At 35.0% G+C, this 27,378-nt stretch overlaps 1 protein-coding gene across 3 annotated transcripts; it reads right to left on the bottom strand.

The window, feature by feature from the left end:
- Positions 1-1,981: 1,981 nt before the first annotated feature.
- On the bottom strand, positions 1,982-23,130 carry LOC110443912. Of its 3 annotated transcripts, none has more exons than XM_021488371.1 (12): positions 23,068-23,130; positions 19,606-19,655; positions 17,741-17,803; positions 16,571-16,630; positions 14,340-14,384; positions 9,280-9,378; positions 8,316-8,381; positions 7,653-7,706; positions 6,300-6,569; positions 3,057-3,148; positions 2,350-2,681; positions 1,982-2,071 (listed from the first exon to the last, which is right to left on the bottom strand). In XM_021488371.1, the coding sequence occupies exons 2-12, from the start codon at positions 19,613-19,615 to the stop codon at positions 2,008-2,010; spliced, it is 1,155 nt and encodes a 384-aa protein (XP_021344046.1). In that variant the 5' UTR covers positions 19,616-19,655; positions 23,068-23,130; the 3' UTR covers positions 1,982-2,007. The 3 variants fall into 3 exon arrangements, with proteins under 3 accessions (XP_021344046.1, XP_021344045.1, XP_021344047.1); XM_021488370.1 differs by having other exon boundaries at positions 22,899-23,117; XM_021488372.1 differs by lacking the exon at positions 7,653-7,706 and having other exon boundaries at positions 22,899-23,117.
- Positions 23,131-27,378: the final 4,248 nt, after the last annotated feature.

Here is a 27,378-nt window from a genome sequence, read left to right on the forward strand (position 1 = left end):
CTTGTTGGTATCTCCCTATGTGTGTGATTGTAAGCCTTTGTTTTTTGTTTTCACAATTATAACCATTACTATTATCCATTTGTTGTAAAGCGCTTTAGAGTAATTTTACAAATTATATAGGGCGCTATATAAATGTTGTATATTATATATTATGTGTATGCCTGCATGTGTACTGGAGATGTATTATATGTTCTATATCTGAATTCCTTATAGAGATTAAATATTCATTCATTTAAGAATAAATTCAAAATTCTAATTCATTTGAGATGTAACACAACGTTTGATCGGTCAATCAAATAATTTGCGACAGTCTAACCACATTATATCCCCCGCAAATTTCTCATTTGCATATAAGCCCGATTGTTAATAACGTCAATGACCCCGACTAACCCTGACACGACATGAAATTGTATGTTCCTCCTGATGTCACGAATCCACGGCAGAGTGACCCAGAATTTGAAAAATACACTCAAAACTATCTTAAAATCGTCGGAGTTTTTTGGTGGTTGTAGCTTATATGAATTAGAATAACCCTACTTTATTTTGAATTTTGAGTCGCCAGTAAAAACTCAATTTCGGATATTATAATCACGATATACCGCCGCAAATTTCAAAATACAGTATGGTTTTCCCCTAAATATATACATTAAATTGCATACAGACCTACTTATACAAGGTACAACACACAAGACACTTTATTTAAAGTCGCATACATGTAAACAAAGAACATTAGTTCTTCATATCTATTATTGCGACAAACATATATAAAATAACAATAACACGTTGTATCACAAGTAAAAGGATATCATCACATATACATTATTATCAAAGGGGTTTAAATATAAATAACAATAATGATAACTATCACAGAAAAAAAAGAAAGTATCATATCCCAGTCATCTAAGTGATTGGGAGTCCCCGGGACATGACACTTGTGGTACAATGATTATATAGTGTTAATATGAAAAGCAAAAATGTGATCACAGATAAGTAGTATTTAGAATTAGTTTATAAAAATAAGAATAATATGCTGCAAAAATATAGAGTAGGAATTCTGAGGTCCACATCATTGTCTAAATAAGGTGGATTCACATCCAATGTACGTCCATGTTTCAACTGCTATATACGTCAAGGCGTGTTTTCTACGAATATTCAAATCAGTGCATGTCATGCTTTGTCGGTAATTCTAATTCGATACTCTTTTCATCACGCAATTTGTCGAAACATCTGTCAGCTCTAACCGTATAGCTGATGTTTGGGGGAATACCCATTTTTTCAGCTTTTGCTTTATCAAAGGATAACGATTGTATGGACACTATCTGAACTGTTTCTTTTTCCATATCTTCCAAATCAGGGAAGAATACGACGGATCCACTGTCGCCCACTGCAGCGAATACTTTGTTTTCATTTCCTTCAATAAAGTATCCTTCTTCTGGTCTGCCTAGAGGCATAGTATCTTCAGAATTGCAAACTCGGAAATCGTGACTTCGGATATAACCCTCTGTTAGTCCAGTTTTAGCACCTCTTTTGTACACAATATCATGTAGTTTCATTTCTTGTTTCATTGGTATGCAGTTGCAAAGTCTACCGTTTTCGTCGCTGAAATTAAATGAATATTTGTCTGATTCTGATATCTTGATTACAGCGACGTCGGTAGGCTTCTGCAGACTGGCGATGCATTTTCCTAAATCTTTTTCGGTTTTGTTTTGTGCATCTATATAACCAACAGCAATATTGCCTTCTTTGAAGTAATGTCCGCTCGTCAATGCCACCACGGTCTTCTGCTCATCCTCGGGCTCTCGTCTGTCTTTCGCACGTGTAATCATTCCAAGCGTCCCCTCCTCTCCTGTTGTTTTATTTTTCAATTTGCCGTCCTGTTTTATTGAAGTCGGCCTGAGAAATGATCTGGAGGTAAATTCCATTCTTGGCGAAATGTCAAATTGATCACAGACCCTTTTCACCTCTTCTTGCAGTTTCCGTCGACGTTTTTGCCCCAAAATATTCTCGTCAAGAAATACCACCAGACCGCTTGGGAAAAAAACCAAAAGCCAAAACTCCATCTGTAGCCAGCCTATATGTGATAAATCATAATATTCATCACAATTAATATTTTATATTGAATACGTCAGATATGCTAATTTATATATCATTGTATAATTTCAAAAAATCCGTTATGTCAATTATATATTTATAATTTTGTACGTCATCAAAGTGAATCAACCAAAAACAAATGTAGTAAGCATTAACAGCGAGGCAAACTGAACAGTGTATATATATCTTTCAAATAAGGTGAAGCAGTACTCGTAAATTTCGATCAGTTGTGAATAGAATACGAATAAAAAGACTCACTTATTTAGTTCCATAGAAACTTTGTCGGGAATTCTGTCAGTTTCGAGTGATCTCGATGGCCTTGACGTGTCTTTTCTGTTCAGCAAAGCGTGTGCAGCCTGTGTAGCCTGTTCAACCAATTCGTCAGGATCGTCCGCAGTAGATTTTGCGTCAGTCAGTTTCTTTAATCTCTCTGCAATGTTTCCTGCATACGAAAACAATGGATCGCCAAGGAGATATGTGAGTCTTTTTCTAATGTTTTGTTCAGTCATGTCAGATTCGATCTCTCTGTCATCTTTTTGACGTGGAGCTGTTTTTGATGTTAGCGAAGATACGCGAAGAATAGCTTCTGCCTGTAACGATCATAATCAACAGCATTTACTTATATAGTTGTTAATACAGCCGGTGCACACAAAATATAAAACTAACAGTTACTTATGTAATAATTGTCATTGTAAAACAATCACGAACTCTCTGCCTGCCGGTTTAGTGTGTATTTTAGCTTTGAGTTTGACCCTAGTGAGCACACGATAACTAGATACGATATTGAACGTTTGGCCACAGTAGAAATAGAAAACACCTCATCAAAATCGTAATTCACACGCGTTGTGTCCATGTCGTACAGAATAAGAAAATCTTCTAACAGTTCGAAACAATAAAACCGAAACACAATACAACTTCACACCCCGTAAATCCATAATTCAATGAACACCGACAACGTAATTTACCTTGACATCTAAATGTACGTCAGAGTGTTCTAACACTAAACAACAAGAACTGCCCTTGGCTTCATGTATCGTGTTTGAGACATGAGATTTCTCTGAAATGAAAATTAAAAAAGCAAAATAAGTTACTGCTGAAATGGATTTTGTTTAAAATTATTTAGAACAGTGTCCGTCATCATTCCGTAAGCCCTTGTCCGTCGGCGTCTACTTATACCGTTTATAACAACTCCTGAACAACTTAATAGTTTATCCTTATTTAACAAGAAGTATAACTTTATAAAGGGGACTTATTATTGGCATAACTAATGATCCACATGATTAATTTGTTCCCGTTAATAAACGCTACCGTTTCATTTGTGTACGACTCTAATATTACAAGACCTTGGCTAACACCGAATACAGTATATTTCAATAGTGTACTAAATTTACATAAGTTAACTTCATCTAAACTCTAATGCATATATTTGTCAGTGTTTGGGTTACTGTCTATTATACTTCGCAAACCGAGTGAACATTAAAGAGCTTGGCAATGTTTGGTGTTGCATCAACATCATTACGCTATCTCGGCCTCTCCCACCCAGTTAATCAACATGCGCAATAAATGTTCCGATGGGATCCGTTCCTGACAACCTTATGACAATGTAAACAACCAAAGAAACGTAGTGTTGTATAAGCGAAGGGTGTACCCCATTTCGTTTATAATTACATATTATCAAGGTTTGTCGTGAGCTAAAATCGAGAGAAACACCGCAGGTGGCCTCAAGATGTTATCCAAGTGTGAGCGATGAGATCAATCTGTTTATCATTCATATATTACCACAGTATATATGTCTCCATTTATGTAAAGTCTACCAAATACCAAATCTTCCAAATGACTTTTAGGCTCAATGATCATTAAAATCCTCGGTCTGTGACAAACGTAAACAAATAGGAGATTCGCCTGGAGGAATACATGTATAGATGATGTTATCTTAAACTACGTAGAAAGATATGTCTAACACATTAAAATCATCACTTCTTAAGTTCATGTATTCAACTTATATAGGCCTAGCCTGCTGTTTAATCCTATGGTTTACTCAATAGCATATGATGAAATGAAATCAAGTACATGTATTATCATACTGACGACCCATAATAGTGACTTTATCATACTAATGCGGTAGGTGCTATAAAGCAGTATATAGATGATAAAGAGTTAAACCAGACAAGAATTCCACGGGAGTGGCTGTGTCGCCCGCTCAACGCTTTTAAAAAGAAAAGTGTTTTGACTTGAGTTATCGCGTAAACAGATATGCCAAAACGCGAAAAGTTGAAACTCGACTGAAAAACCCGTAAGATATGTTCAACATTATTGCTTCTAGCATTTCCGTACAAAATTTGAACGGAATGGATTAAAAAATAAAAAAAGTTCTTGCATTTACTACACAATTCCCTTATTTGGCAATAAAAGGTGCATAAACCAACCAAAAATGCACGTAAATTTCTGAAATGGGAACGTGTCCGAGCTATATTGGTATGCAATAATATATGTACCTTGTTTGAGTTCAATCACCCCAAGGAAACTCAAGTTATCGCACGGAAACCTTGTTTCGGATGGCGCAACCGACGACGCCGACGCCGACAAAGTGATACCTATATGTCGCCTCGCGTTTCAGACGATACAAAAAGGGGCAATCTTGGGAGGAGGCCAAACAATTGAAATGGAAGAGGCCAGAAAATGGAAATGGTAAGAATGAGATAGATATGTTTCTGCCTCTGAACTTTATTCCAGTAGTGGAATGGAGTACTTTGCAATCTTTTCAATGCATAACATTGACCGGGTCATGCTTTCTAGATCACAGATGCAAATACCCTTAAAATTCAAAATGGCAATATCTCAAAAGGTCCTGAGGTTTAGAGCTACATGTTTGAGTATTTCATGAAATCTTGTCATGCGACTTTTTTCTAATGTATTATGATGAGGAATTGTGTCAACTTTTTAAGATAACTTCAGACAAGGTTTCCCATAGGTTACTTCGGGTGAAAATGTTGAAGAGAAAGGCATTTGGTCAGTACACTGCAGCAACTTAGTCCTTTATACTATGAATTACCCTGGCCTTATTGGTATTTAATTATGTTCAAAAATGTAAAACACTCTTGCTAAATAACCGATAATCCTGGGTCCAAGGTATCGTTCCCTTTGGCATGTATTTAAAAAAATTGTCGAAAATTATCAAGATATTTCGCTTGTAGCATGCTATTTTAAGTTCATCAACATCCGTTCATTGAGACTCGAAACCTTATATTTCTTATGTGACCTCCAAATGTGGTCATTATAATTTATTTGAAACTTGAGATGAAGAATCCTTTGGAACAGAGCCTCAGATAAAGCTTTAATTACGTGTAAGTTCTACTGGGACGTTGGATTCCGTGATAAAGATGAATCCGCCAACAAATTACTTCTTTTATAAATCAATGACAACTCATCTATAACACGTTTAATTTTTCGACTCGATAATTCTGCGGGTGTCTATGTCATACGGTTAAAGGGATAAAAGACCAGTCATGGTCAGATGTCAAACCCAAATCATACAGAAAAATCAGGGAATCTGATTGTTTTTTGTCATATGACGAAACTGGAGTCGTGAGAAAACATGACCATGCTCCTGCTAAAACCACCGTTCCAAAATTCTGTAAAAATCAAAGACTTTAAAATACCACCAGCAGATATGTGATAGATGTATTTTCATTACTTTTTAAAGTATATTAAAAGGACTGAAATGTATTATTTTTATAACAGTATGTATTACAGAGCAGTCGAGTATTTTCTCACATGTGCGCTATCGAGTAACAATGAACAAATTTCAATGGAACGCTGTTGCAAAATAAATGTTCCAAAGATGAATTCGAATCTTCAATTCCTTAAGAGTAGTTTTTAGTTTTTCAACGTGATTTTGTAAATATTAAGGTAAACGATACACGCCCTTTTGTTCACTTGGAACCTAAAAAAATGACTAAGTTGACCAGATGAGTTATCAGCCCCCCAGCCTAATGTTGATAGACAACAGTATTCTTTATGTTTTATTGATATTAAAATTGTAGTTGTCTGCTGAAATGGATTTCGTTTAGAAAACACTTCTAATGACCTTGTCAAAACAAATATGTAGTAATAATATATCAAGTATGAATCTTTGAATTGTGTTTACGAACATGCCTGCGTATCAATAACAGAAATATTTGGTTGATTAAGATAACAAAATATATTACCTGTGATATCTGTGAAGGTGATACTGCCCATGTTTTGTTTTCTAACGATGAGTGGAAGATCTTCACTGATTTTACCGTTTGTCACCACAGTAAACAGTAAATCTTTTGACCGTGCTATATTCGGTATTGCCACATCATGTTTTTTTCCAAAGAGGAGGGGTTTCAACTTTTGATATTTGGTAGCAATATCGCTTAACAGACTGCAATGGTAGTCTAGTAGAGGAAAACACTCTCGACCGCATTTCATCTGATAAACTTGCACTCCATCATCTGTAATTATATGATAGATATCCAATTAATGAAATGAAATATATCTTTAAGAATATTCATATAACAATATCGTAACTTATAATTACAATTGAAAGTTCCAAGTAAAATCTATAATAGTAATTTATTTAATCTTATAACATTAACATCTTTATTTCCTTTTCTCTGCAATATTTCAATTGAAAGAAACGGTTACCACATGTATTTGCTGAACTCGTGTTGTGTAGAGGTCACATTTACACGTTTTGTCAGTTGCACTAAACACATACGTAATGTATGCCTATAGCAATGACATGTCCTTTTACCTTTGTTTAGATTATCGTTTATGTCATTGGCATTCCCGCCATATTATATAATTGATCTGAATAGTGTGAACTCCTCGGATCTCCTTTTTTAGCTTAAAAAAGTATATTCCTACACTAAACACTATATGTACCATTGATGTCTGAGCATTATATCCAACTATCGCGGACAAGGAGCCTAAAAAGGTTCTTTAAATGACATAACTGATGTCAAGAACTATTTTTGTTATTTTATATTATATGATGTTATTTATTTATTATAAACAAATGAGTTAATAATAACTATTATGATACTAAATTGTGAAACATTACTCAACATCAGCAACTTTTGTTTCCTTTGTTATGAACTTTCGTACATAATAATTGCTCGATGCTATATTTTATGTAAACAAATTATGAAATCTATTTTAATAATGAATGAGGCATGCACAAGAAAATAGTCTCATAGCATATAAGTTACGCGATAGAGACATTTAATTTTGGCAAAACCCCTCATAAAATACACTTATACCAGCAATGCACTTGTGCTGTCTGATATGTCAGTTTACCATACATGTATATGCTTTTATTGCATGTATTTAGTATTTGCAATTTCTCTTAATATCTTGTTTTTCTGCAAAACATTACTCATCATAATATCGCAAAACAAGTTTCTGAAATACATGTAGAGCAGTGAAATGATTTGGGCCCAGGTATGAATTACATTAAGTAATTTAGATATTAATAATGTTGTGATGGAGTTAAAGCTATAACGACTTCAAATATTATCAAAAAAAAATCTCACCGATTTTTTTCTTTGTACTGATCTTGTGTTGATATTCTCTGCTAGAAGCAGCATCTTGTGTAAAAACGAATGGCATACACAAATAAATATTAGGTTCATAGCATATACTCAGCACAAATGAAAGGTAAACGCTACTTTCAGCTTGGATAAATTTATCATTTTTGTTTCAATTATATCCAATTTGGTATCAATATCTCCTTAAAGTTTTGGTTTATTATTTCTCACCAATCATTAGAATATGCCGTGCTGAATTGATTTTATTTAACGTTAGGCAGAATGAATTGGGGTTCTTACGTCATTTGAACGGTACCGAGTATGATCATCGTTTGTGTTAAAAACAGCGTTGCAGCGCCGTCGCATGCTACTTACTAACCAATAGATAATGTAAACGGGATTGTTGTCCTACTCATCGGTTAACGCTGGGGCCAACTCGCCCTTAATTTAACCGTTAACTCTCCTTATTGGCGATATAAAATTATTTTGTTGAAAACACTTGTGGAGGTTCATGACATCATGGTATCACAAACCTAGCTTATAAAAAAACCTAAGGAATGAAATTTTTAGCTCTTGATTATTTCAGAGAGTAGTTCAGATATTAATAATGGCGTGAAGTAAGGAAGCTAAGGTTTTAACGAATTCAATGCCATAAAAGAAATAACTCACCAACTGTAGCTTTCCTTTTCCTTGGTTTGATTTTTGGAACAGAATCACTGCCAGATACTTCCTGTTCTGTGAGTAGTTACATATATACTTTGTGAATACAAGAATGAGGAATGTACAAGAGATCATATTCTCCAGGAGATATGTAAGATATCAATTACATGTATGTATGTTATTGTCGGATATTTACCTACAATTGTTCTTTCTTTGTAAATTACGTTTTTTCCCAAATTATTATTCCAAATTAATGTTCATGCTTCTCCGCACAATCTTGAACCCAATAACAATGGCTTACAAGAAGACAGACTAATGATGTTACGTAGCCATAGCTTAATATGGCACTTAACTATTTAATACCCATTCTTGTTTCAAATTCGTCTACATTGTTGCTGGATAACAACGAATGAGTTCCGGCAAAAAGAGTTCTGGCTACTGGGTAGTACAATCACATTGCATTGTGAAATAAAGTACCTGGTATTTCATTACCCGAAAACTAGTACAACTAATAGTATCTTATAAAATTCAGATGATGAATGGGTCTTTTCAGATATTAACAATACTATTGATCTATATTAAAATATATTTCGGATCAAATCCTTTGAGTGTTATTATATAGGTTACACCAGATAAACACAAATACAAGAGTCTGGTGATGTCAACTTGGAATGGTGCACATAGAGAACCCATAGGAGTGTTCCCCGTAACGATCACACGTACTGTAAAACAAAACTACTAAGACAAGGCCATGCACTGACTCCTCAGAATCTACGGACACTGTACTAGACCATTGCGAGTAGATTCTTCCTCGGTTTCCCAGAGATCGCGCTTAATAACGTTCTCTGTACACGAGCTGACGAATATATTAAAGGGAGTTTAAATCGTTATTTGTTACCGTTACAGTGAATAAATAATGCTCTAATGCTATACATATTGTAGTTACTCACTGTAAATGACAGATAGAACTTACCAAGGTCTTCTTCACTACCGCCGGAATGTGATACACGACGTTCGATGCCAGCTGATTTGCCACTTTTTGTCAACTTATTTCTTTCTTTAAGTACCAGTGCTAAAACAATTAATGTCATTATTAATAGTATGGTTTCATGCCATGATTAATATACAATTTCACTTTGTTTATATACATATTCTTGGTTATAGTGGTGAACTCCTGTGTTGACAGTGTTCCATGTTTCCCTTGTATGATTTATCACTTAGGTAGCAGTTTTATAATCATTATTATATCATCGAGATAATTTCTATGAAAATTATTACTCAGTATTGACATTAAATGTAGTGCCGAGTGTACCAAACACATGATTTAGGCATATTTCTACTATTTTACAATGGAGTATCAGATGATGATATGCTGATATGTATGGTAATCGATATAATACCAGATTTACGACACATGTTGCAAATTTAAAAAAAAAAGATGTATGGAGAGCATTAAAACCTTTTTTGTTTTGACGGTAGATACTTTTCTCCCTATCACAATGTCAATTCAATGAATTCATGTTTCTTGTATTACACTGAAATAACATTACGTTTCAGAACGTCACCCAATATGGTACACGTTGAACTGAAACATTCTATTCACAAACTCCCTACTCAGGATTAAGAAGCAACTGCGGTCTCTGAAATTTGAGTCACCAGAAGCAGTTTTGTGCAGGAATTCTGCCTTGTCATCTTGTCAATAAACTGGCACTACCGTTCTCTAAATGAAGTGAGCTTGCGCTAAGAATTAAAATAAAGGAAAACATAACGATTTTCAGTCGGCAGAAATCTGCCTTTGTTTTAAACTATCAGCTATAAATCAGGTGAACTATTTGACTACAGTTGTCGACGAAAGTTTGAACCAAGTCTCACATGAGTAGTCTCGCTAAGTGGGAGAAAAAATAACTACCTTCATAAGTGAAAGGAATGTGGAATACATATAAAAGATCGGATTAAGAGAATCATATCTGTACATTATTTTTATCGTACTTTTATGACGTATATTGCCTGTAACCAAGAACGAAATATGTCAATCAACCACACTTTCACATGACCATGCCATTTCGCTTAGCTAAACATTTATCACTGTAGAAAAAAAGCAATTCTTATAGAAATCTCGCACATAATATATTTACCAACTACTTATTTATCAATGGCATTATGTAACTGGATAGATAAACAAGAGGCCCAGAGGGCCTGTATCGCTCACCTGGATGCCAAAGCAATCATGGCAAAATATTCTCCGAATGAGATCATGGGAATATGCCAGACCCCAAGGCCAATCCTTGTAGCATATCTGTACATGTATTAGATTCTTCATGCCCAGCATTTGTATATATAGTTTTGGGGAGGGGATCTCAACCATTTCAAAGTTATGACCCAGTGGTTAAGTCTGCAAGGGTGGGGCAGACCCTGGAGTCAATTCTAATATCATGACTGCATTCGTCTTTTTATGCCCAACAATTTTATATGTAGATTTTGGGTGGGGATCTAAACCATTTCGAAGTTATGACCCAGGGGTTAAGTCTCCAAGGGTTGGGGCAGTACCCAAGGCCATCCTGGAAGCATATGTGCAATCATCTCTTTATACTCAGCAATTGTATATACCGTTATAGGGTGGGGCTCTCAACTGTTTCCACGCTGTGACTAACAAACTAGGTCCCTAGGGGTTCGGTCAGACCCCAGGGTCTATTCTGATATCATGACTGCATTCGTCTTTTTATGCCCAGCATTTATATATATAGTTTTGGGGTGGGGATCTCAACAGTTTTAAAGTTATGGCCCAGGGACTATGTCTCCAAGGGTGATGCCAGACCCTATAGCCATCCTGGAAGCAAATGTGCATTCTTCTCTTTATACTCAACCATTTCCAAGTAATACACTTTTTTTGGCCCATCCCTTAGCCCGGGGGGTCAGCCCCACCATTTGTATAATTTTGAATCCCTGCCTCCCATGAATGCTTCCGACCAAATATGATTGATATTCATGGGAAAGTTCTACAGTAGAAGTCGTTTATAGCAATATAGCCAAATTGCCCCCTTTTTGGCCCTGCCCTCAGCCCCCTGGGGGCTCAGCCCCACCATTTGTATGAATCCCCACCACCTAGGGCTGCTTCCAGTCAAATATGGTTGATATCCACCTCTAAGTTCCAAAGAAGAAGTCGCTTATAGCAATATTGCAAAATTGACCCCTTTTTGCCCCGCCTCTCAGCCCCCTGGGGGGTTAGCTCCATCATTTGTACAATTTTGAATCCCTGACACCTAGGGATGCTTCCAATTAAATATGGTTGACATCGACTTCTTATTTCCAGAGAAGAAGTCGCTTAAAGCAATATAGCCAAATTGACTCCTTTTGGCCGCGCCCCTCAGCCCCCTGGGGGGTCAGCCCATCCATTTGTACAATTTTGAATCCCCACCACCTAGGCATGCTGTCAGTCAAATATGGTTGATATCCATGTCATAGTTCTACAGAAGAAGTCGTTTGTAGCAATATAGCCAAATTGCCCCCTTTTTGCCCCGCCCCTCAGCCCCCTGGGGGGTCAGCCCCATCATTTGTACAATTTTGAATCCCCACCACCTAGGCATGCTGTCAGTCAAATATGGTTGATATCCATGTCATAGTTCTACAGAAGAAGTCGTTTGTAGCAATATAGCCAAATTGCCCCCTTTTTGCCCCGCCTCTCAGCCCCTTGGCGGGGCAGCTCCATCATTTGTACAATTTTGAATCCCTGACACCTAGGGATGCTTCCAATTAAATATGGTTGACATCAACTTCTTATTTCCAGGGAAGAAATCGCTTAAAGCAATATAGCCAAATTGACTCCTTTTTGCCCCGCCTCTCAGCCCCTTGGCGGGTCAGCTCCATCATTTGTACAATTTTGAATCCCTGACACCTAGGGATGCTTCCAATTAAATATGGTTGACATCAACTTCTTATTTCCAGGGAAGAAATCGCTTAAAGCAATATAGCCAAATTGACTCCTTTTGGCCCCGCCCCTCAGCCCCCTATGGGGTCAGCCCAACAATTTGTACAATTTTAAATCCCCATCACCTAGGAATGATTCCAGTCAAATATGGTTGATATCCATGGCACAGTTCTACAGAAGAAGTCGTTTGTAGCAATATAGCCAAATTGCCCCCTTTTTGCCCCGCCCCTCAGCCCCCTGGGGGGTCAGCCCAGTCATTTGTACAATTTTGAATCCCCACCACCTAGGGATGCTTCCAGTCAAATATAGTTGATATCCCCCTCTTAGTTCCAGAGAAGAAGTCGCTTAAAGCAATATAGCCAAATTGCCCCCTTTTTGCCCCGCCCCTCAGCCCCCTTGGGGGTCAGTTCCATCATTTGTACAATTTCGAATCCCTGACACCTAGGGATGCTTCCAATTAAATATGGTTGACATCGACTTCTTATTTCCAGTGAAGAAGTCGCTTAAAGCAATTTCAAATTGACTCCTTTTGGACCCGCCCCTCAGCCCCCTGGGGGGTCAGCCCAGTCATTTGTACAATTTTGAATCCCCACCACCTAGGGATGCCTCCAGTCAAATATCATTGATATCCATGGCATAGTTCTACAGAAGAAGTCGTTTGTAGCAATATAGCCAAATTGACCCCTTTTTGCCCCGCCCCTCAGCCCCCTGGGGGGTCAGCCCCATCATTTGTACAATTTTGAATCCCCACCACCTAGGGATGCTTCCAGTCAAATATGGTTGATATCCACTTCTTAGTTCCAGAGAAGAAGTCGCTTAAAGCAATATAGTCAAATTGACCCCTTTTGGCCCCGCCCCTCAGCCCCCTTGGGGGTCAGCCCCACCATTTGTACAATTTTGAATCCCCACTACCTAGGGATGCTTCCAGTCAAATTTAGTTCAATTCCAGTCAGTTGAATTCCAATCAGTTAAGAAGAAGAAGTCGTTTAAAAAAATTGTTGACGGACGGACGGACGGATGGACGACGAACGCTACGGTATGGTATAAGCTTTTTTCTTCTAATTGACTGTGTATATCCTGAAGGTCAGATGAAAACATACGCATTATATTGTATGTATATACCTGTAATTGTTCTTCATAAGTATTTATTTTTTTATTATGATCTAAAATGAATTTTCATGCTTCTTCCAACACTTATAATTACACTATTTAACAATAATGGTCAAAAATACATCGAGGATAGAATAATGACGTCAGGCTACCATAGCTCAATATGGTACTATAATGTTCAGAATCCAGGTAACAGCCCATCAGTTTCAGAAAAATATGTTCTGGCTACAGGGTAATCCAACATCTTGTGTTGCAACATTGGATGTGAAATAAAGGACATTGTATTACATTGCCTAACAACTAGGTGTATTATTACAGCAATATCCATCAGGTATCTAATAAATTACTGATGGCATCTTACAATATTATAGGGAACATTTAATGATGTATCGGTCATATCTTATATAGGAAAGATAATTGAATTATTTTGAATTATATTTGTCCAACAAACGATTTTACTTATAAAACAACTAATTGTAAATATTTGACTTTAAGATGGCTCCAACATTCGTAATTCTCATTTTTTTCATGTCGTATCTTCGTGTTGTCTTTGCCGTAATGTTTATCGGCCATTTTTATGTGCGTAGTGTAATTATATAAGTAGCAATGAGTCAGCACAAATGCGCGGGGGTGGCGAAGTCTCAACATTACTTTTTCCGGAAGTAACTGGGAAATGTACACGTAGGCAACCTGAGGGAAATGTTTCTAATAATGATCAAAATAGAGCTCCGAAAAAAGGAAAGACCTAGACTTATTGGGAGCGAGCATAGATCCAGAGTGGCTTCGAGAACGTCGTATGTGAAGTATAAGTGGGCAGTTTGGCTCTGGGTATTTGCTTTTAAGTACATTTTAATTTATGTATGCACAAAATACTGCCATTTGTGCTGTCGAACACACAATCTTACTTTCTTACATTTAAGAAGCAATAACTGTTAATCATCAATAATAAGATGTGAAAAAATCATGATCACAGAGAACATACATGAGCATTAACTCACCAGTTACAGCTTTCTTTTTCCTTTTCTTCTTAGATCCTTTTTGATCTGTAAGACAACTTTTATAGTCAAATGAATTGAATAACAGACAAGCCTATATAAACTCTTTCCGTGAGTGGCTCTAAATTTGATCGAACATATATATATACAATGTAGTTACAATAATGATTACTTAATTTAAGGATACTCTGAAATGAAAAATGATATACTAATTAAAGGATCAGGGGAGATAATTCCAACATTTTATCGTAAATATATACGAGGTCGAAACACATGCATTTGTAAGTTTTTGCTATCTATATGTTGAGTACATAAAATTGTAAATTAAACATCTTAATGAGTACCTGTATACTGAATGATGTGTCAGATGTCCTTTCATCAATATTATGAGGAATGGTTGAACAAGATGTATTTATTATATACCTGCTTTATAAGATTTTATATATATTATAAAGACTGTGTCAAATATACAATTTTGAAATTTCAAGTTACATTGATGTACACATCTAAGATGATCCGATATGTCAAAACTATACAAACGTTAAATGTATAATGTGCTTAACCAATATGTGTATGTACAGATTACCTTACGATTTATAAATACGGGTATACAAATTGATCAAGATTGCAACTGCTATGTATACGAAATTGAAAGTTACTGGAGTATGTGAGGTGTGAATTGGCATTGTGCTGTAGAGGACAAGGCGGAAGTATGATATAGTATGTTGAATATGTATAATCAAACCGTTTAGTGCCTATCAATATGTTTATTATTATGTGTTAAATTTCTTGATGGTTTGCCTGCTGCATGGTAGAATTATCTCACCTATACCTTAAGTCGCTGCAATGTAACTTGATAATACAAGAACTAGCATATTTGCGCATAATTATGGTTAGTGATATTTGCATACAACTGATCCAGTGTTGTGTTTCGACTTCATATATACTAGGGGGAGGCAGGATGGTAGGTAAATATGTATTACGTACATCATGCTAACACCTATTCAGCTGACTAGCATATTTGCATATGGATATTGGAGTAAAGACACATAGAACAATATGACAAAGTATGGTTTCATTCAATTTAACATTATTTAATGATGAATGTCATATTCCTTTATTGTGAAGAGATTTGACATGCACTAGGCTAGTAAGACTTTTCATAAAAAAAATATAAAAAATTCAGAAATATGACGATGCCGGACTCTAAACGGAAACAAACCAGGGATTGTGTGTAACATACATTTGTATCTATATTAAGAAAACGAAACTAGGCCTACAGTCATCCACATCCTGTTACGGAGAGGATTATTGCCGGCAGCTGATTGACCTAAATCAATTACACATTGAATAAAAAACAATTTATTTTTGGTATAAATTGTGCAGACGAACCAGATGCTGAAGTAGACAATTTAATAAACTTGGTAATTAAATATTATATCCATGAAACAAAATGTTTTAAAAATACATTATCTTTATAAACACTTCTCAATGAAATTAAGGAAACATACAAAGTACAAAAACACATTTCAAGCAGTAGATATGAGTCAGAAAGGTTTCTATGATATTGGAGATAATGGTCCCCACTGATAGAGACACCCTGACAATATGCCATATTATATGAACAATACCGGTGAACTTATTTATTCATAATTATTCCTTGTTCAAACTCAAATATCTACAGAGCCCATTTCATCGATATAATTGGTATACAATGACCTACTTAACAGTATTTCTTCGATATAGCACAACCGGAGCATAAACATTTTTTTGTGCATACTTTATACTTATTTATGTTGGTGTTGTCTTATGTTTTACCAATGCATGTTTGTAAGCTTATTTGTTTGAAGTATTTATGTTAAATGTTTTGTCTATGTTTGTATATATGTTATTGTATGTACCAATGTATCAATGTACGTAAGTGTTCGTCCTTTAAGTTAGGTTCAAATGTTTTAGCATATCTATCTAATTTATAAAATATGATGACAGAAAGTGAAAGAAAGACGAATGTTGAATGAAAGCCCTCATGTGAGAGGACAAAACATTATAAAGGGGGATGATCCCAGGGCTACTCAACCCTGGCATCCTCCTAAAACACTTGCTGAGGAAGTAAAATATTTGAACAATTTTTTGGGGTTTTTTTCATTGAAAAAAACTGTTGCACTTTTTTTAAAAATAAGCAAGTTGGAATTGAAGATATTTTTTGAAACCGTCGAAACGCGGTTCACGTCTACCTTTGTCAGCTGATTTGCCAGTTTTTGTCAATCTTTTCCGGGTTTTGGGTCTCCCAGTGCCTAAAAAATCAATCATATGAATAATAAACATCTCAGGTTGTATCTAGAAAATAGAAAATAACTTACCATCATCAATTTGATTATATACATGTTATCAACGTGAAAAAGTAATGACCGAATAATTAACTGTTAATTTTCTCGGGGCGATTAAGAAGCCGACAGTGTCTTGCGGTAAGTTTCCGGTGGCCATTACGTCGATTAAGTTTAAATATATACGTGTTAAGATTGAATTGCTCATGACTTATGCAGAAATGCATTTTCTGAACCCTGGGTCACCAGTAGCTCTTATGCGAGATAGAGTTCTACATAGTTATTATTTTAATCATGCACAATACAATGACACTTTTTCTCTGATTAAAGTGCACTTGTATTCCAGAAAAAGATTGAAGCAAACAATATTGATTTTAATCAGCAGTTATCTGCTTTTCTCATTACCCGATTATCTACGAACGTTTGAACAACGTCACACCTTTGTGGTTTTACCTTGGACAGGAGTATTTTGCACACGATGAGTGGGAGAATGAACAATGTATTTCATTGCGGAAAGGAGGTTGGGAGTATATAAATCGACGTACGTGGGAGTTGTTAGTAGATTAGGACTTTTCAATATTGCATGGCTGGTACATGTAGATTTCAGTAAGAAGGGCGTGAATCGATAAGAATTATGATTTAATGTTAAGTACATTATGTGTCAAAACGTTTACCAAGTCAGAAAGGCAATTGTGTTAATTCTTAATGTTAAGTGATTGCTTTATCTCGTGTTTTGTCTGTCATCAAGAAAAAAGATACGTCAACCAACCACAATCTTATAATCACCATTCTATTTTTATTGGCAGCTCAATTTTTGTCCAGAATGAAACCATTCTCATTATGAAAAAGCAATCCAGCTACTTATCAATTGTAGCATCATGAAGCTAAATATCAATATATATATATATAGATGCAGTGATGTCAACATAGTTTCTATTGTTTTGACAATAATCATCATATAAGAAAGTGAACATGTTTCGCAACCCTGAACCTTTCTTTGTATTTCGTTTGGTATGAAGAATTAAGCGACACATATAATATTATATTCCAATTTTTGTAAATAATTTGCTAAATACTTACCACAATGAATCCTTTTCAAATTCATGCTGCTTCGGGTTCTGATTCTAGTTAACATTGGGTATACTGAAAATGTACCAATAATATCATGATAGGTAACAGAGAGATACAAGAGGGATATTGGCCTCAACCACCGTACTATCTTAAAAGTATTTTTGCAAGGTGGATATTTTTTCTTCTGTTTTATTTCGTCTTGTAAACAGTAAATGCACCAAGTGGTAACTTTTGATCAAATAAGCTTTGTACTGCTGTGTATGAAGCACTTAATGTGCACTAAAAGGAATTCTATTTGAAATTTGAGAAACATCTGTCTAGTACTTCTATGGACATAGTGGTAGCAAACTGCAAATAACAAATCCCGGAATCCAGGATGGCTGACTCGAGACCATTGTATTTTCAGTCATAAAATAAAAAAAATATATACATTTGAAAAAATCAATATGAAATTTAATAAAAATCTGTCCAGTTCTTCTCAAGAAACAGTGATAACAAAATTGAACTCTCAGAATTAAAGTTAGCTGGCCATCCTGTTTATCCAATCCTCACAAACATCACAATGGATCAGTAGGGACCATGGTAAACATACATGTTAACAAAATAACAAACTTGAACTGTAAAAATCGAGGATGACCGCTTGTCTGCCATCTTGATATTCCGACAATCCCAACATTCGATATGCGTAACTAAACCATTGGGACCCTTCATGTGAAACTTGAAAAGAATCCCTCAAGTACTTTCTTAGAAATAAGGCTAACACGAATTGTTAAAGGATGCATGGAACATCTGACGAAATGACTAGAATTACAAAGAAATAAGAGACTTATTTGAATATTTATATTTAATATAAGCTTATATTTCATGTAAACTACATGTTTATTTGATAAGTGTTAAGTTCTATTTACAACTTCATACAACTCGTCTAAATACCGGGTTCGTTATACCTGCGCTCTGCCTGCTGCCGGCAATAATCCTTTCCGTAACAGGATGTGGATGACTGTAGGCCTAGTTTCGTTTTCTTAATATAGATATGTTACACACAATCCCTGGTTTGTTTCCGTTAAGAGTCTACTGATAGTTTACTGATAGTTAACCAGCAGAGTCAACCACCTTTTTGCCTTAGCTAATCACTGAAAATACAGTCAATAATCAATATGAGCATATGCCACTGACACTTCATTATTAATTATTAAATAACTAACTAAAACATTACTTTAAGAAATCGAAATGGGTTATCTTGCAACGTATTTTTTTATTTGGTTGCGTTGATACTATATAAAAACGTTTTTTATCCTGAAGTTAGTGTTTACTATGGGTTTTTACACGAACGAACTTTTCAATCTACTACTTTTTATAGTTGGTATTCAAACGCAAAATGAAATGATGCATCTGGTCTTAGTTTTTTATCAATAGGATTTTCGTGTGTTTTACATGTCTGTTGCTGTAAAATATTTACAAACGAAATATGAAATGCAACACTTAAAATTGTTTGATTGGTGATTGATTAATACAGATGTGATGGTTTGCTTGATCAATCAAATGAGTGATCAATCGATTGATTTATATATGAAAAGATTCTTTGCTTTTATTGATTGATTAATTGATTAATTTATTGGTAATAAATGAACTGGTTGCTTTATAATTACCCTGATAATTTGTCGCAACAGCAGTATAAACTTCGATTTGTGTTCCTTATTTCGATTAATAGAATTTCAGTGGGAAATCTAATGCGAATATTTTATTTGGCTGTAAACATTTATAAGGCTTCCTTGGTTAGTGTGTTACATTGTAACAGTCGTATTCATTTATTAATGGATTATGTCTACAGACCTTTCAGGCTTTTGATTAATGTATGCGATTGAATTACTTACCTTGTTCCATGATCTCCGTTTATTATGATTTCTGATCAGTTACCCGATATCTGTAATAAAAGCAAACAATCATTACAAAGGGTTGATATCGTTATTTCTGATAGAGACAACGTTAACGATATTAATAAAACCAAGCCATTCGGATTGATGTGTCTCGCCTGTGCCCCGCTTTGACCATCAATGCACATATCAGAGAAACTAACTTCAACGCAAACACTTAATATTGATGGAGATGTTGAAAACGTCAACGGACCATGAAAGGTAGGCCACACCCAGTCTTTGATGCATGGGTTGAGATATACTACCTAAGATGCACCCATGGTCCAGGTTTGGTTGGTGTCGCACTTATTCTTTCAGTGAAACTAACTTAAACGCAAACACTTAATGTTGGGTAGCAGAGTAGAGTAGAAATGGCCTGATCCTAAAAATAAAGGGCATGCCTCCGATAAACTTGGATAGTGGATTCATCCTGCACAATACACCTACATATATATATATATTCAAAATGTAGTTTTTTTATATATATAAATAAAACTGAAGAGCCCTGTGAAGGGTGACAGCAGCTAGTTTTTTAGTCGGTCGTTAATCTTATTTTTTCTATATTTACTTCCTTCACATGGACATTTAATCCCTTTTTATTATATATATATATATATTTATAAACTACATTTTGAATACCTTTTTTTAGAAGAATGAAGTTTTTTTTCAAAAACTGTTTTCCGCAGGTTTGGGACTTGTGAAAACCATGGTTACCACATCAAAAAACGCCAAAAAATGCAAAAAACTATGATTTTTAACCCAAAATTTGACCAACGCAAGTCCCTTTTTTTCTTAAAACCTGTCTTAAATTAAATATCACTTACTCGGTAACTGAAATACTCGCGTTTTAGCATAGGTCGTTCAACTGAATTTTTCACAATATTTACACATGTGCCGAGTACAAAAATAGACAACATGAAAAGCTAGCTTTTGTTGTGTAGACACAGATTTGTTAATGGCCAAAAATGTAGTCTCAAACCAAATTCGATTTTCTTTTTAAAATATGAAGCCCACATAGTCCATTTCATCATGTATATGCCAATTTTAGTGCTGATTTGTTATTTTTAAATGTTGATATATGTTATATTACAGGAGTTATTCAATGTATAAAAATATCACCCATGGCCACCGTGCGCTACTAAACACTGCTACCTTAACATCAATTTGTTTTTCCTTAAGTTTAATTATACAATGTAAGTGTCTTGAAAATGACACAATGAACAAAACGATGCATTCATAACCGTCCCACCTTTAACAGTGACCGAGTAATACGAATATTCCTGACATTTTGACAAATTCTACTCTCACACTACCAACAAAGGGAGGTTATCTGAAAAATGAAAACTTGAATAGGTTTGTTGTTTTCATGAGTGAAATTTCATTCTGGATGCAATATGATGCTTTGAGATCATGTGCATGTGAAAAACAAAAATGTACAGTGATACTTTGATGTTTCTGTCTTGTTTGATGACGTCATTGTTACTGTGATGTCATTATACATGTCATCAATGGACATCAATGACATCATCAAGGCTCACTGATATCAAAATGAACACCAGGAAACCCATCACAACAACAAACTAGCAACACAAACACTTCCCGTATCCGATGAACAGCACAACAATGCCAGTTATTCTCAAACATCAGACAAGTGATACATAGTAGCCGTTCTTATCTTTAGAAGTGGCTTATTTAACATTTTTCACTCGATTTTGACATATAATCCATCCGAAAAAATGTTTTATTATTTCAGTAAAGAAATGAGAGACAAAATAACATCAAAATGATATAAAATATTAATTTAGGATTCCAATATATCATTTCGCTTATAAAATGTGGTAATAGATACAGTATGTTAAAATAAGATTTACACAGCACGATATGACTGTTAAATAAGATTATACGGAACAAAATAATTGTGTTAATGATTTCTAAATTATTGTGACACCCCTTAAACAATGTGTGTACATTTTATATATGAAGATGTGTTTATTTTGGTTTCGTTCAGGGACATTATAATTTGATACAGCTATATTTGAACCTAAAGTTAGGAGTTAAGAGTAATATTGCACGTTTTAAAGGTTTACGACAACTTTCTGGAAATATTTCATGATTGGGGTGGCATTTTTACAGAAATCAGCTCAATGTGGTAATATTATTCTGAAAACTTGTTATAAAAATACATTTGTGTCGGTTAACAAGTTCTCAGTCCTTGTGGTTCATTGGTTTTTAGAAAATACCGCAGATAGTTACTGGTAAAAATAAAAAGTGAAATTAACTACCTTTAACTACCGCAGTTTATCTGTATGCATTGTGTGTCAATATTCGTCATTCATTTAAGCGTCAAGAAACGATATCGGTTTTACATTCCACATCGACATCAGACTGGATAGTAAGTCGTTTATATACTTTTTGCATATAGTTTATAATATACGTCAAAGGTCTATAACATACCACCATATTACATTTAAGTTTTGCATAGGATGACCATTTGGTTTTGTATTAGTCGGGAATTCATACTGTCCCATAAAATCTGGTTATAGTTGTCACACTTATGTATCCAAATCAATCACGTTTTATTGAATAGAACAATGGCCCCAAGACCATAATGCAAATAACAGGTAATTGTTTTCTGTCTTAAGTGATATGTTTCCTCTCTATAATTCCATGTACCAACGTGACTAGCACGCGACACATCGAAATAAGATATTTCGGTAAGTCGAGTTTATACTTAATTATGACTATTTATGCTAGTCAGACGGGTAATGCAATGTCTGATTTTACGAATACAACAGTATTTATCTGTAACCATATCTTTATATATATTTTAGTAAGCGGAATAGGAATGAAATCCGTCAATATTTCAAACCATGTGAGCGGTATTTGTTAAACGTATGGACAACTCTGTGTTCCTGTATACTTAAAAGCGCTTATCGAGATAAAGGTCTTCTGTCTCAGTACGTCACAACTATTTACTGTGTATAATCTGGAGGCGCAACACATATTCTGTTTATTAAGTAATTGTACTTTATAAATAGAATATGGATCGTGCCTACAGATTATACACCGATATAAATTTCTGAACCGTTTATGAGCTTGTAAGCGGGACACTATTTAACAAAACGTTATAAACTTCAAGTAACACTTATTCAGGTATACTACTTGAACATTTTATACAACAATATCTTCCTGTTAAACACGACTTGCCGACATACAGACTCATAGCTCATCAATGTATATGGATATGTTCCTACCCAGATGTAAAACGGAATATCCTTCACAGCATTATCCTGAGAAAAAGAAACCTCTAGTGACACTTGTTTTCACATATCAATCAAATTGTCACGAAATGTGTTCCAATCACTGAAGAGTTCAATACTGTCTATCTCTTACAACAGCTATAGACACATTACTAACACTCACGTTATCGTAACCACCCGGAGTCTTTTCTCAAATCCAAAATGGTGTCTGGCACGTCGCCAAAATGTAATGGTCACGTGATATTTACGTAATAACATAGCTGTTACTGTAGAAATTAGGACAATATTAAAGCACTGGTATACCACACAGCAACATAAATTCCAACAAGATTTATTGATTTCTATTCCACTGTATTGTAGTAAGTGAGGAATCAAGCCATATTCTTTAATTTCAGCTGCTATTACATGAGCAATAATTAACTACCAAATGCAAAAAAGCCACCAAAGAATTCCACTCTATTTTTTCATACCAACAGTAACCTCCCCTTAATTTTCTTTTGAAACAGACTACTGCGTTGAACATGTAGCTCAGTTAGTAAGAGCGACATTATAATTATCGCAGCTCCAGGGTCCAATGACAGTCTTGCTCCGTTTCATTTTCACTCTCATTATTTTTGATTGTTTTCCTCTTTTTTTAAATTTCTATATCGTTTTAGAAAAAAATCTACAATGTATATTTTCTTGTTAGGAATGATGCCGGAAACAAGCCCAATGTTACTGTCATCGCATTATACGTGAATTCCAAACCAAAATATTGTGCATTTAAGACCAAACAGTTTTGTACATTAATTATCGACGATGTGGTATTTATTTGTGAACAACCTTTTGTCTTCATTTTACATTGTTCATTTCATTCTATGATGAAAATATCATTACAGTTGTTCTCACTATTTCTTAATTTTAATATTTTTAATTAATTTATTTCATCAAAAGAATGAACGTGATGTTTAATTTATCATTTATTCGTGTTCATTGTTTTTCAATTGATAATGACGTCATCCGCCTGAGCAGAACAGTGATACCCGAGTGCAAAAGATAAAACTGTAACCGACAAGAACTAAAGCGGTCAAACCAGGAAACTATAAACGTGTTTGACCTCAAAAACATTTGTGATGTACAACTATACATTTTATTCGTTATTTATCTTATCTTATGGATATAGTTTTGAAATAAATGTAAATTTTATGGAGAGTGTTGCCATGTAGTGCTTTTCATAGTCTACCTATATACAACGTGAAGTTTGTAAAACAACATTTACATTTCTACTGATCTATGACTCATTCTAACACGATTCGTTTGTAACGCGTGTTTTGATTGAATACGGACCATGTCCTAATCTGCGATAGAATCATGGTCAATCGTGTTAAGCTCCTCCCATCGCACTTAAACCACGCCCCGTTTCTAACCAAAACCATATGGCGTCAAGATCGCCTCATAGCGAAATCCCGCTGATAAGGCTAGTAGGCAACAGAACAGAAACGACCGATGAAATGCATTTGTTGAATGAATTAAAAAGTAAAAAGAACGCATTCCTTGTTCTTACCTCCATTTATTACTGAAACGTTCGTTCCGTCCATGTAAAGGCATCTATTTAGATCCGAAATCAAATCAAATATTTCACATGTGTCGTATGCATTTACACAAAACTCTTCAAAAATCTATTCAAATAATCACCGATTTTGTCGATAAGCACCAATTGGTATGCATACTGACATGGAAATGTAAGAACTTGTTCAATATTAATCCGAATGTGTCGTATAAACTTTGGTAACAGGACGTTCACGAACAATCCAAATATTCCGCCTCGTCAACATACAGATCGAGCTCTCGCCAGTATGGGCGGGGCTAAATGACCGACTTTTGAAAGCTTCTTTCCGATTGGTCAGTCCGCTGCAGAATGACACGTCGCCAGTTCAGGTCACAAAGTACTTTTGTACAAGGAAATACAATGTTTCTAAACATATTAGCGTAGTATATTTGTTAAGGTGTGTTAGAATGGGGATAGTACGTTGTTTTTCGTGTCTATACTGGCGATTAGAACATGAAATTTGGTTTAAACTCTCGACCTATCGGTCTCGAGTTCAAACACAAATTTCATGTTCTAATCGCCAGTATAGCCACTCAAAACAACGTATTATCCCCTAAATATACCTACCAAAGAACATGAAGGTTATTGGAGTACATTTTCAGTATATTTGAATATATACTTTGGAATAATTATTTAGTATGCATTTGGAGAAAAGAAAACATGTATTTTCATTTAACTTGCAGATATTAAATTGAATTATGCATAAGTATTCATTTGGAGAACAGTATGTTTTCAGTATATTTTGTGATACTGTTTGAAATAATAATTTAGTGTGCATTTGGAGAAAAGATACACGTGTATTTTCATTTAACTTGTAGATATGAAGTTACATAATACGTAATTACATTTTTGGAGAGTACTATATTTTCATTATATTTTATGATATATTTTGGAATAATGATTTAGTGTATTTTAGAAAAAAGTAAACATGTGTTATAATATTCATATATTAAACTTGTATTCATTCATGTAAGTGTTCATTTGAAAAGCAGCATACTTTCAGTATATTTGAAAATATACTATGGAAAATTTGAAATGTATACTTTTGTATATCCATTTGAAAAACCAGTATATTTTAATCACATATGTATACCTTTGGAAAGCTTGCTATTTTCAATATAACTTACAAATTAAAAATGTATTCATTAATGTGAATACATTTGCAAAGAGTATTTTACAGTACCTTTGAAGATATAATAATATGGAAAAATACAAATACATATATATATATCGGAAAGTAGTATATGTTCCGTACATGTAAGGGTTTACATTAGAAAAATCATTTATTTTCAGTACATTTGCAGATATTCTCTGGAATAATAGCTTAGTATGCACGTTTGGAGAGCAATGTATTTGCATTAAAATTTACTTCTTGGTATAGAAGTTAATCGCAAGAAGCCCTGGATAAGTTTGGTTTTATTTATTAGGAAACGTCTACCGGTTTCGCCCGAACAGTGGGCTTCTTCAGGTCTTCCAAATAAATACAACGATTGACTTCTACAATTGGTTTTCACTATTCTTCAATCGCCCTGCATACCGGGTGGTATCCGGGCGAGGGATGAACGGAACCAACCGAACCTAAATAAGGGTAACGGCGTTTGCTCTATTCCTGGACCAAAATTTATTTCTGGTATAAAATGCTATAATACATAGTTGGAGAGCAGAACATTTACATTTAACTTGCACACATTCAATGGAACAACATATGAATGAGTTGATGAATAGAAAATGGGGGTTCTGCGCCAGTCCCATCGCTCCTTCTTTATTCATAGTAAATCCCTCCCTGTCGGAATGGATCAGTGAGGAATGAGTGAGGGATGAGATATCAATACCCTGAGTGACCTGAGAGGTGACGGACTTTTCCCCATAGGTCAGTTGATAACCTCCATCCGAAATAGTCATCATTGAGGGATTGTCTTGCGTCAAGTTTATTTTTAGTAAAACCGGTTCGGACCGCTTCTTTAAGACCCACATAACAACAGCAAGTCATGTATGTTTTTCGGTGTATTACAAAATCTTAACTGGTGGAACAGCAAAGTGTTATCAGTTACACATCGTCAGCCGAGGTGTACACATTACTATTGCGTATACGTAGTTCACCTGTAGCAGACGATTTTGTTGAGAACCAGTCAGTTGCGTGTATTAGGGACCTTGTACTTGTATAGTCTGTTCTATTAACCTTACCGTGTCCTACCTAACAATAAACCAACAACACTATACCTGAGATTGCCTGTCACACAGAACCACTAGAGCGGCGTTAAATCATGATCACATCAAATCAATACACATTTTAATCACATACATGCATATCCCTCGCTTTGCACAATCCTATCAACTAAACCTTGTAAATTGCACTTTGTAGGTTGAAATGCATCCTTGGAGAAAAACCAGAGAGAAAACTACATGAGCCCAACAACTCTGGAAAACCGTGGATGTCTATCACTATATAAATCATGATAACATATTCTATAAAATATCTGTAATCGAATAACTTTGATTTATGGACAAAAGTCACAAAATTTAATTAAATTATTGATCGCTACAGTAAGCAGTCTAGTTCTCGAAACAAACTTTCCGTGCGTCTGTACTTCTCCTATACACTACAAGTATTTAAATAATAATATGATTTATAATATTTGCTGTGGGACGTAATACAATTCTTCAGCGATAATCAACAGCCAATGAAAGATATGTTAGAAGAAAGATCAAAGACGATCAAAGGTATGAAATGGTTCATCACACTTTTTGTGAAAGTCGTGAGTTATGACCAAAACAACGAACCAATCTATGCTGAGCCTACATTAAGATCCATTTATTTGGCATGCATGAGCATGTCCCAGTTACCAGAACAAGTTTTTCGACATCTAAACTATGCATATCTAAATT

Source organism: Mizuhopecten yessoensis, unplaced genomic scaffold (assembly GCF_002113885.1).
Source record: "Mizuhopecten yessoensis strain PY_sf001 unplaced genomic scaffold, ASM211388v2 scaffold716361, whole genome shotgun sequence".
NCBI lineage: Eukaryota > Metazoa > Mollusca > Bivalvia > Pectinida > Pectinidae > Mizuhopecten > Mizuhopecten yessoensis.

Coding starts and splice junctions, on each gene's coding strand:
- LOC110443912 (XM_021488371.1), bottom strand. Junction 8,382..9,279: donor CGGTAGTGAAGAAGACCTTG/GTAAGTTCTATC, acceptor AACTACTCACAG/AACAGGAAGTATCTGGCAGT. Junction 2,072..2,349: donor GTTTCTATGGAACTAAATAA/GTGAGTCTTTTT, acceptor TATCACATATAG/GCTGGCTACAGATGGAGTTT.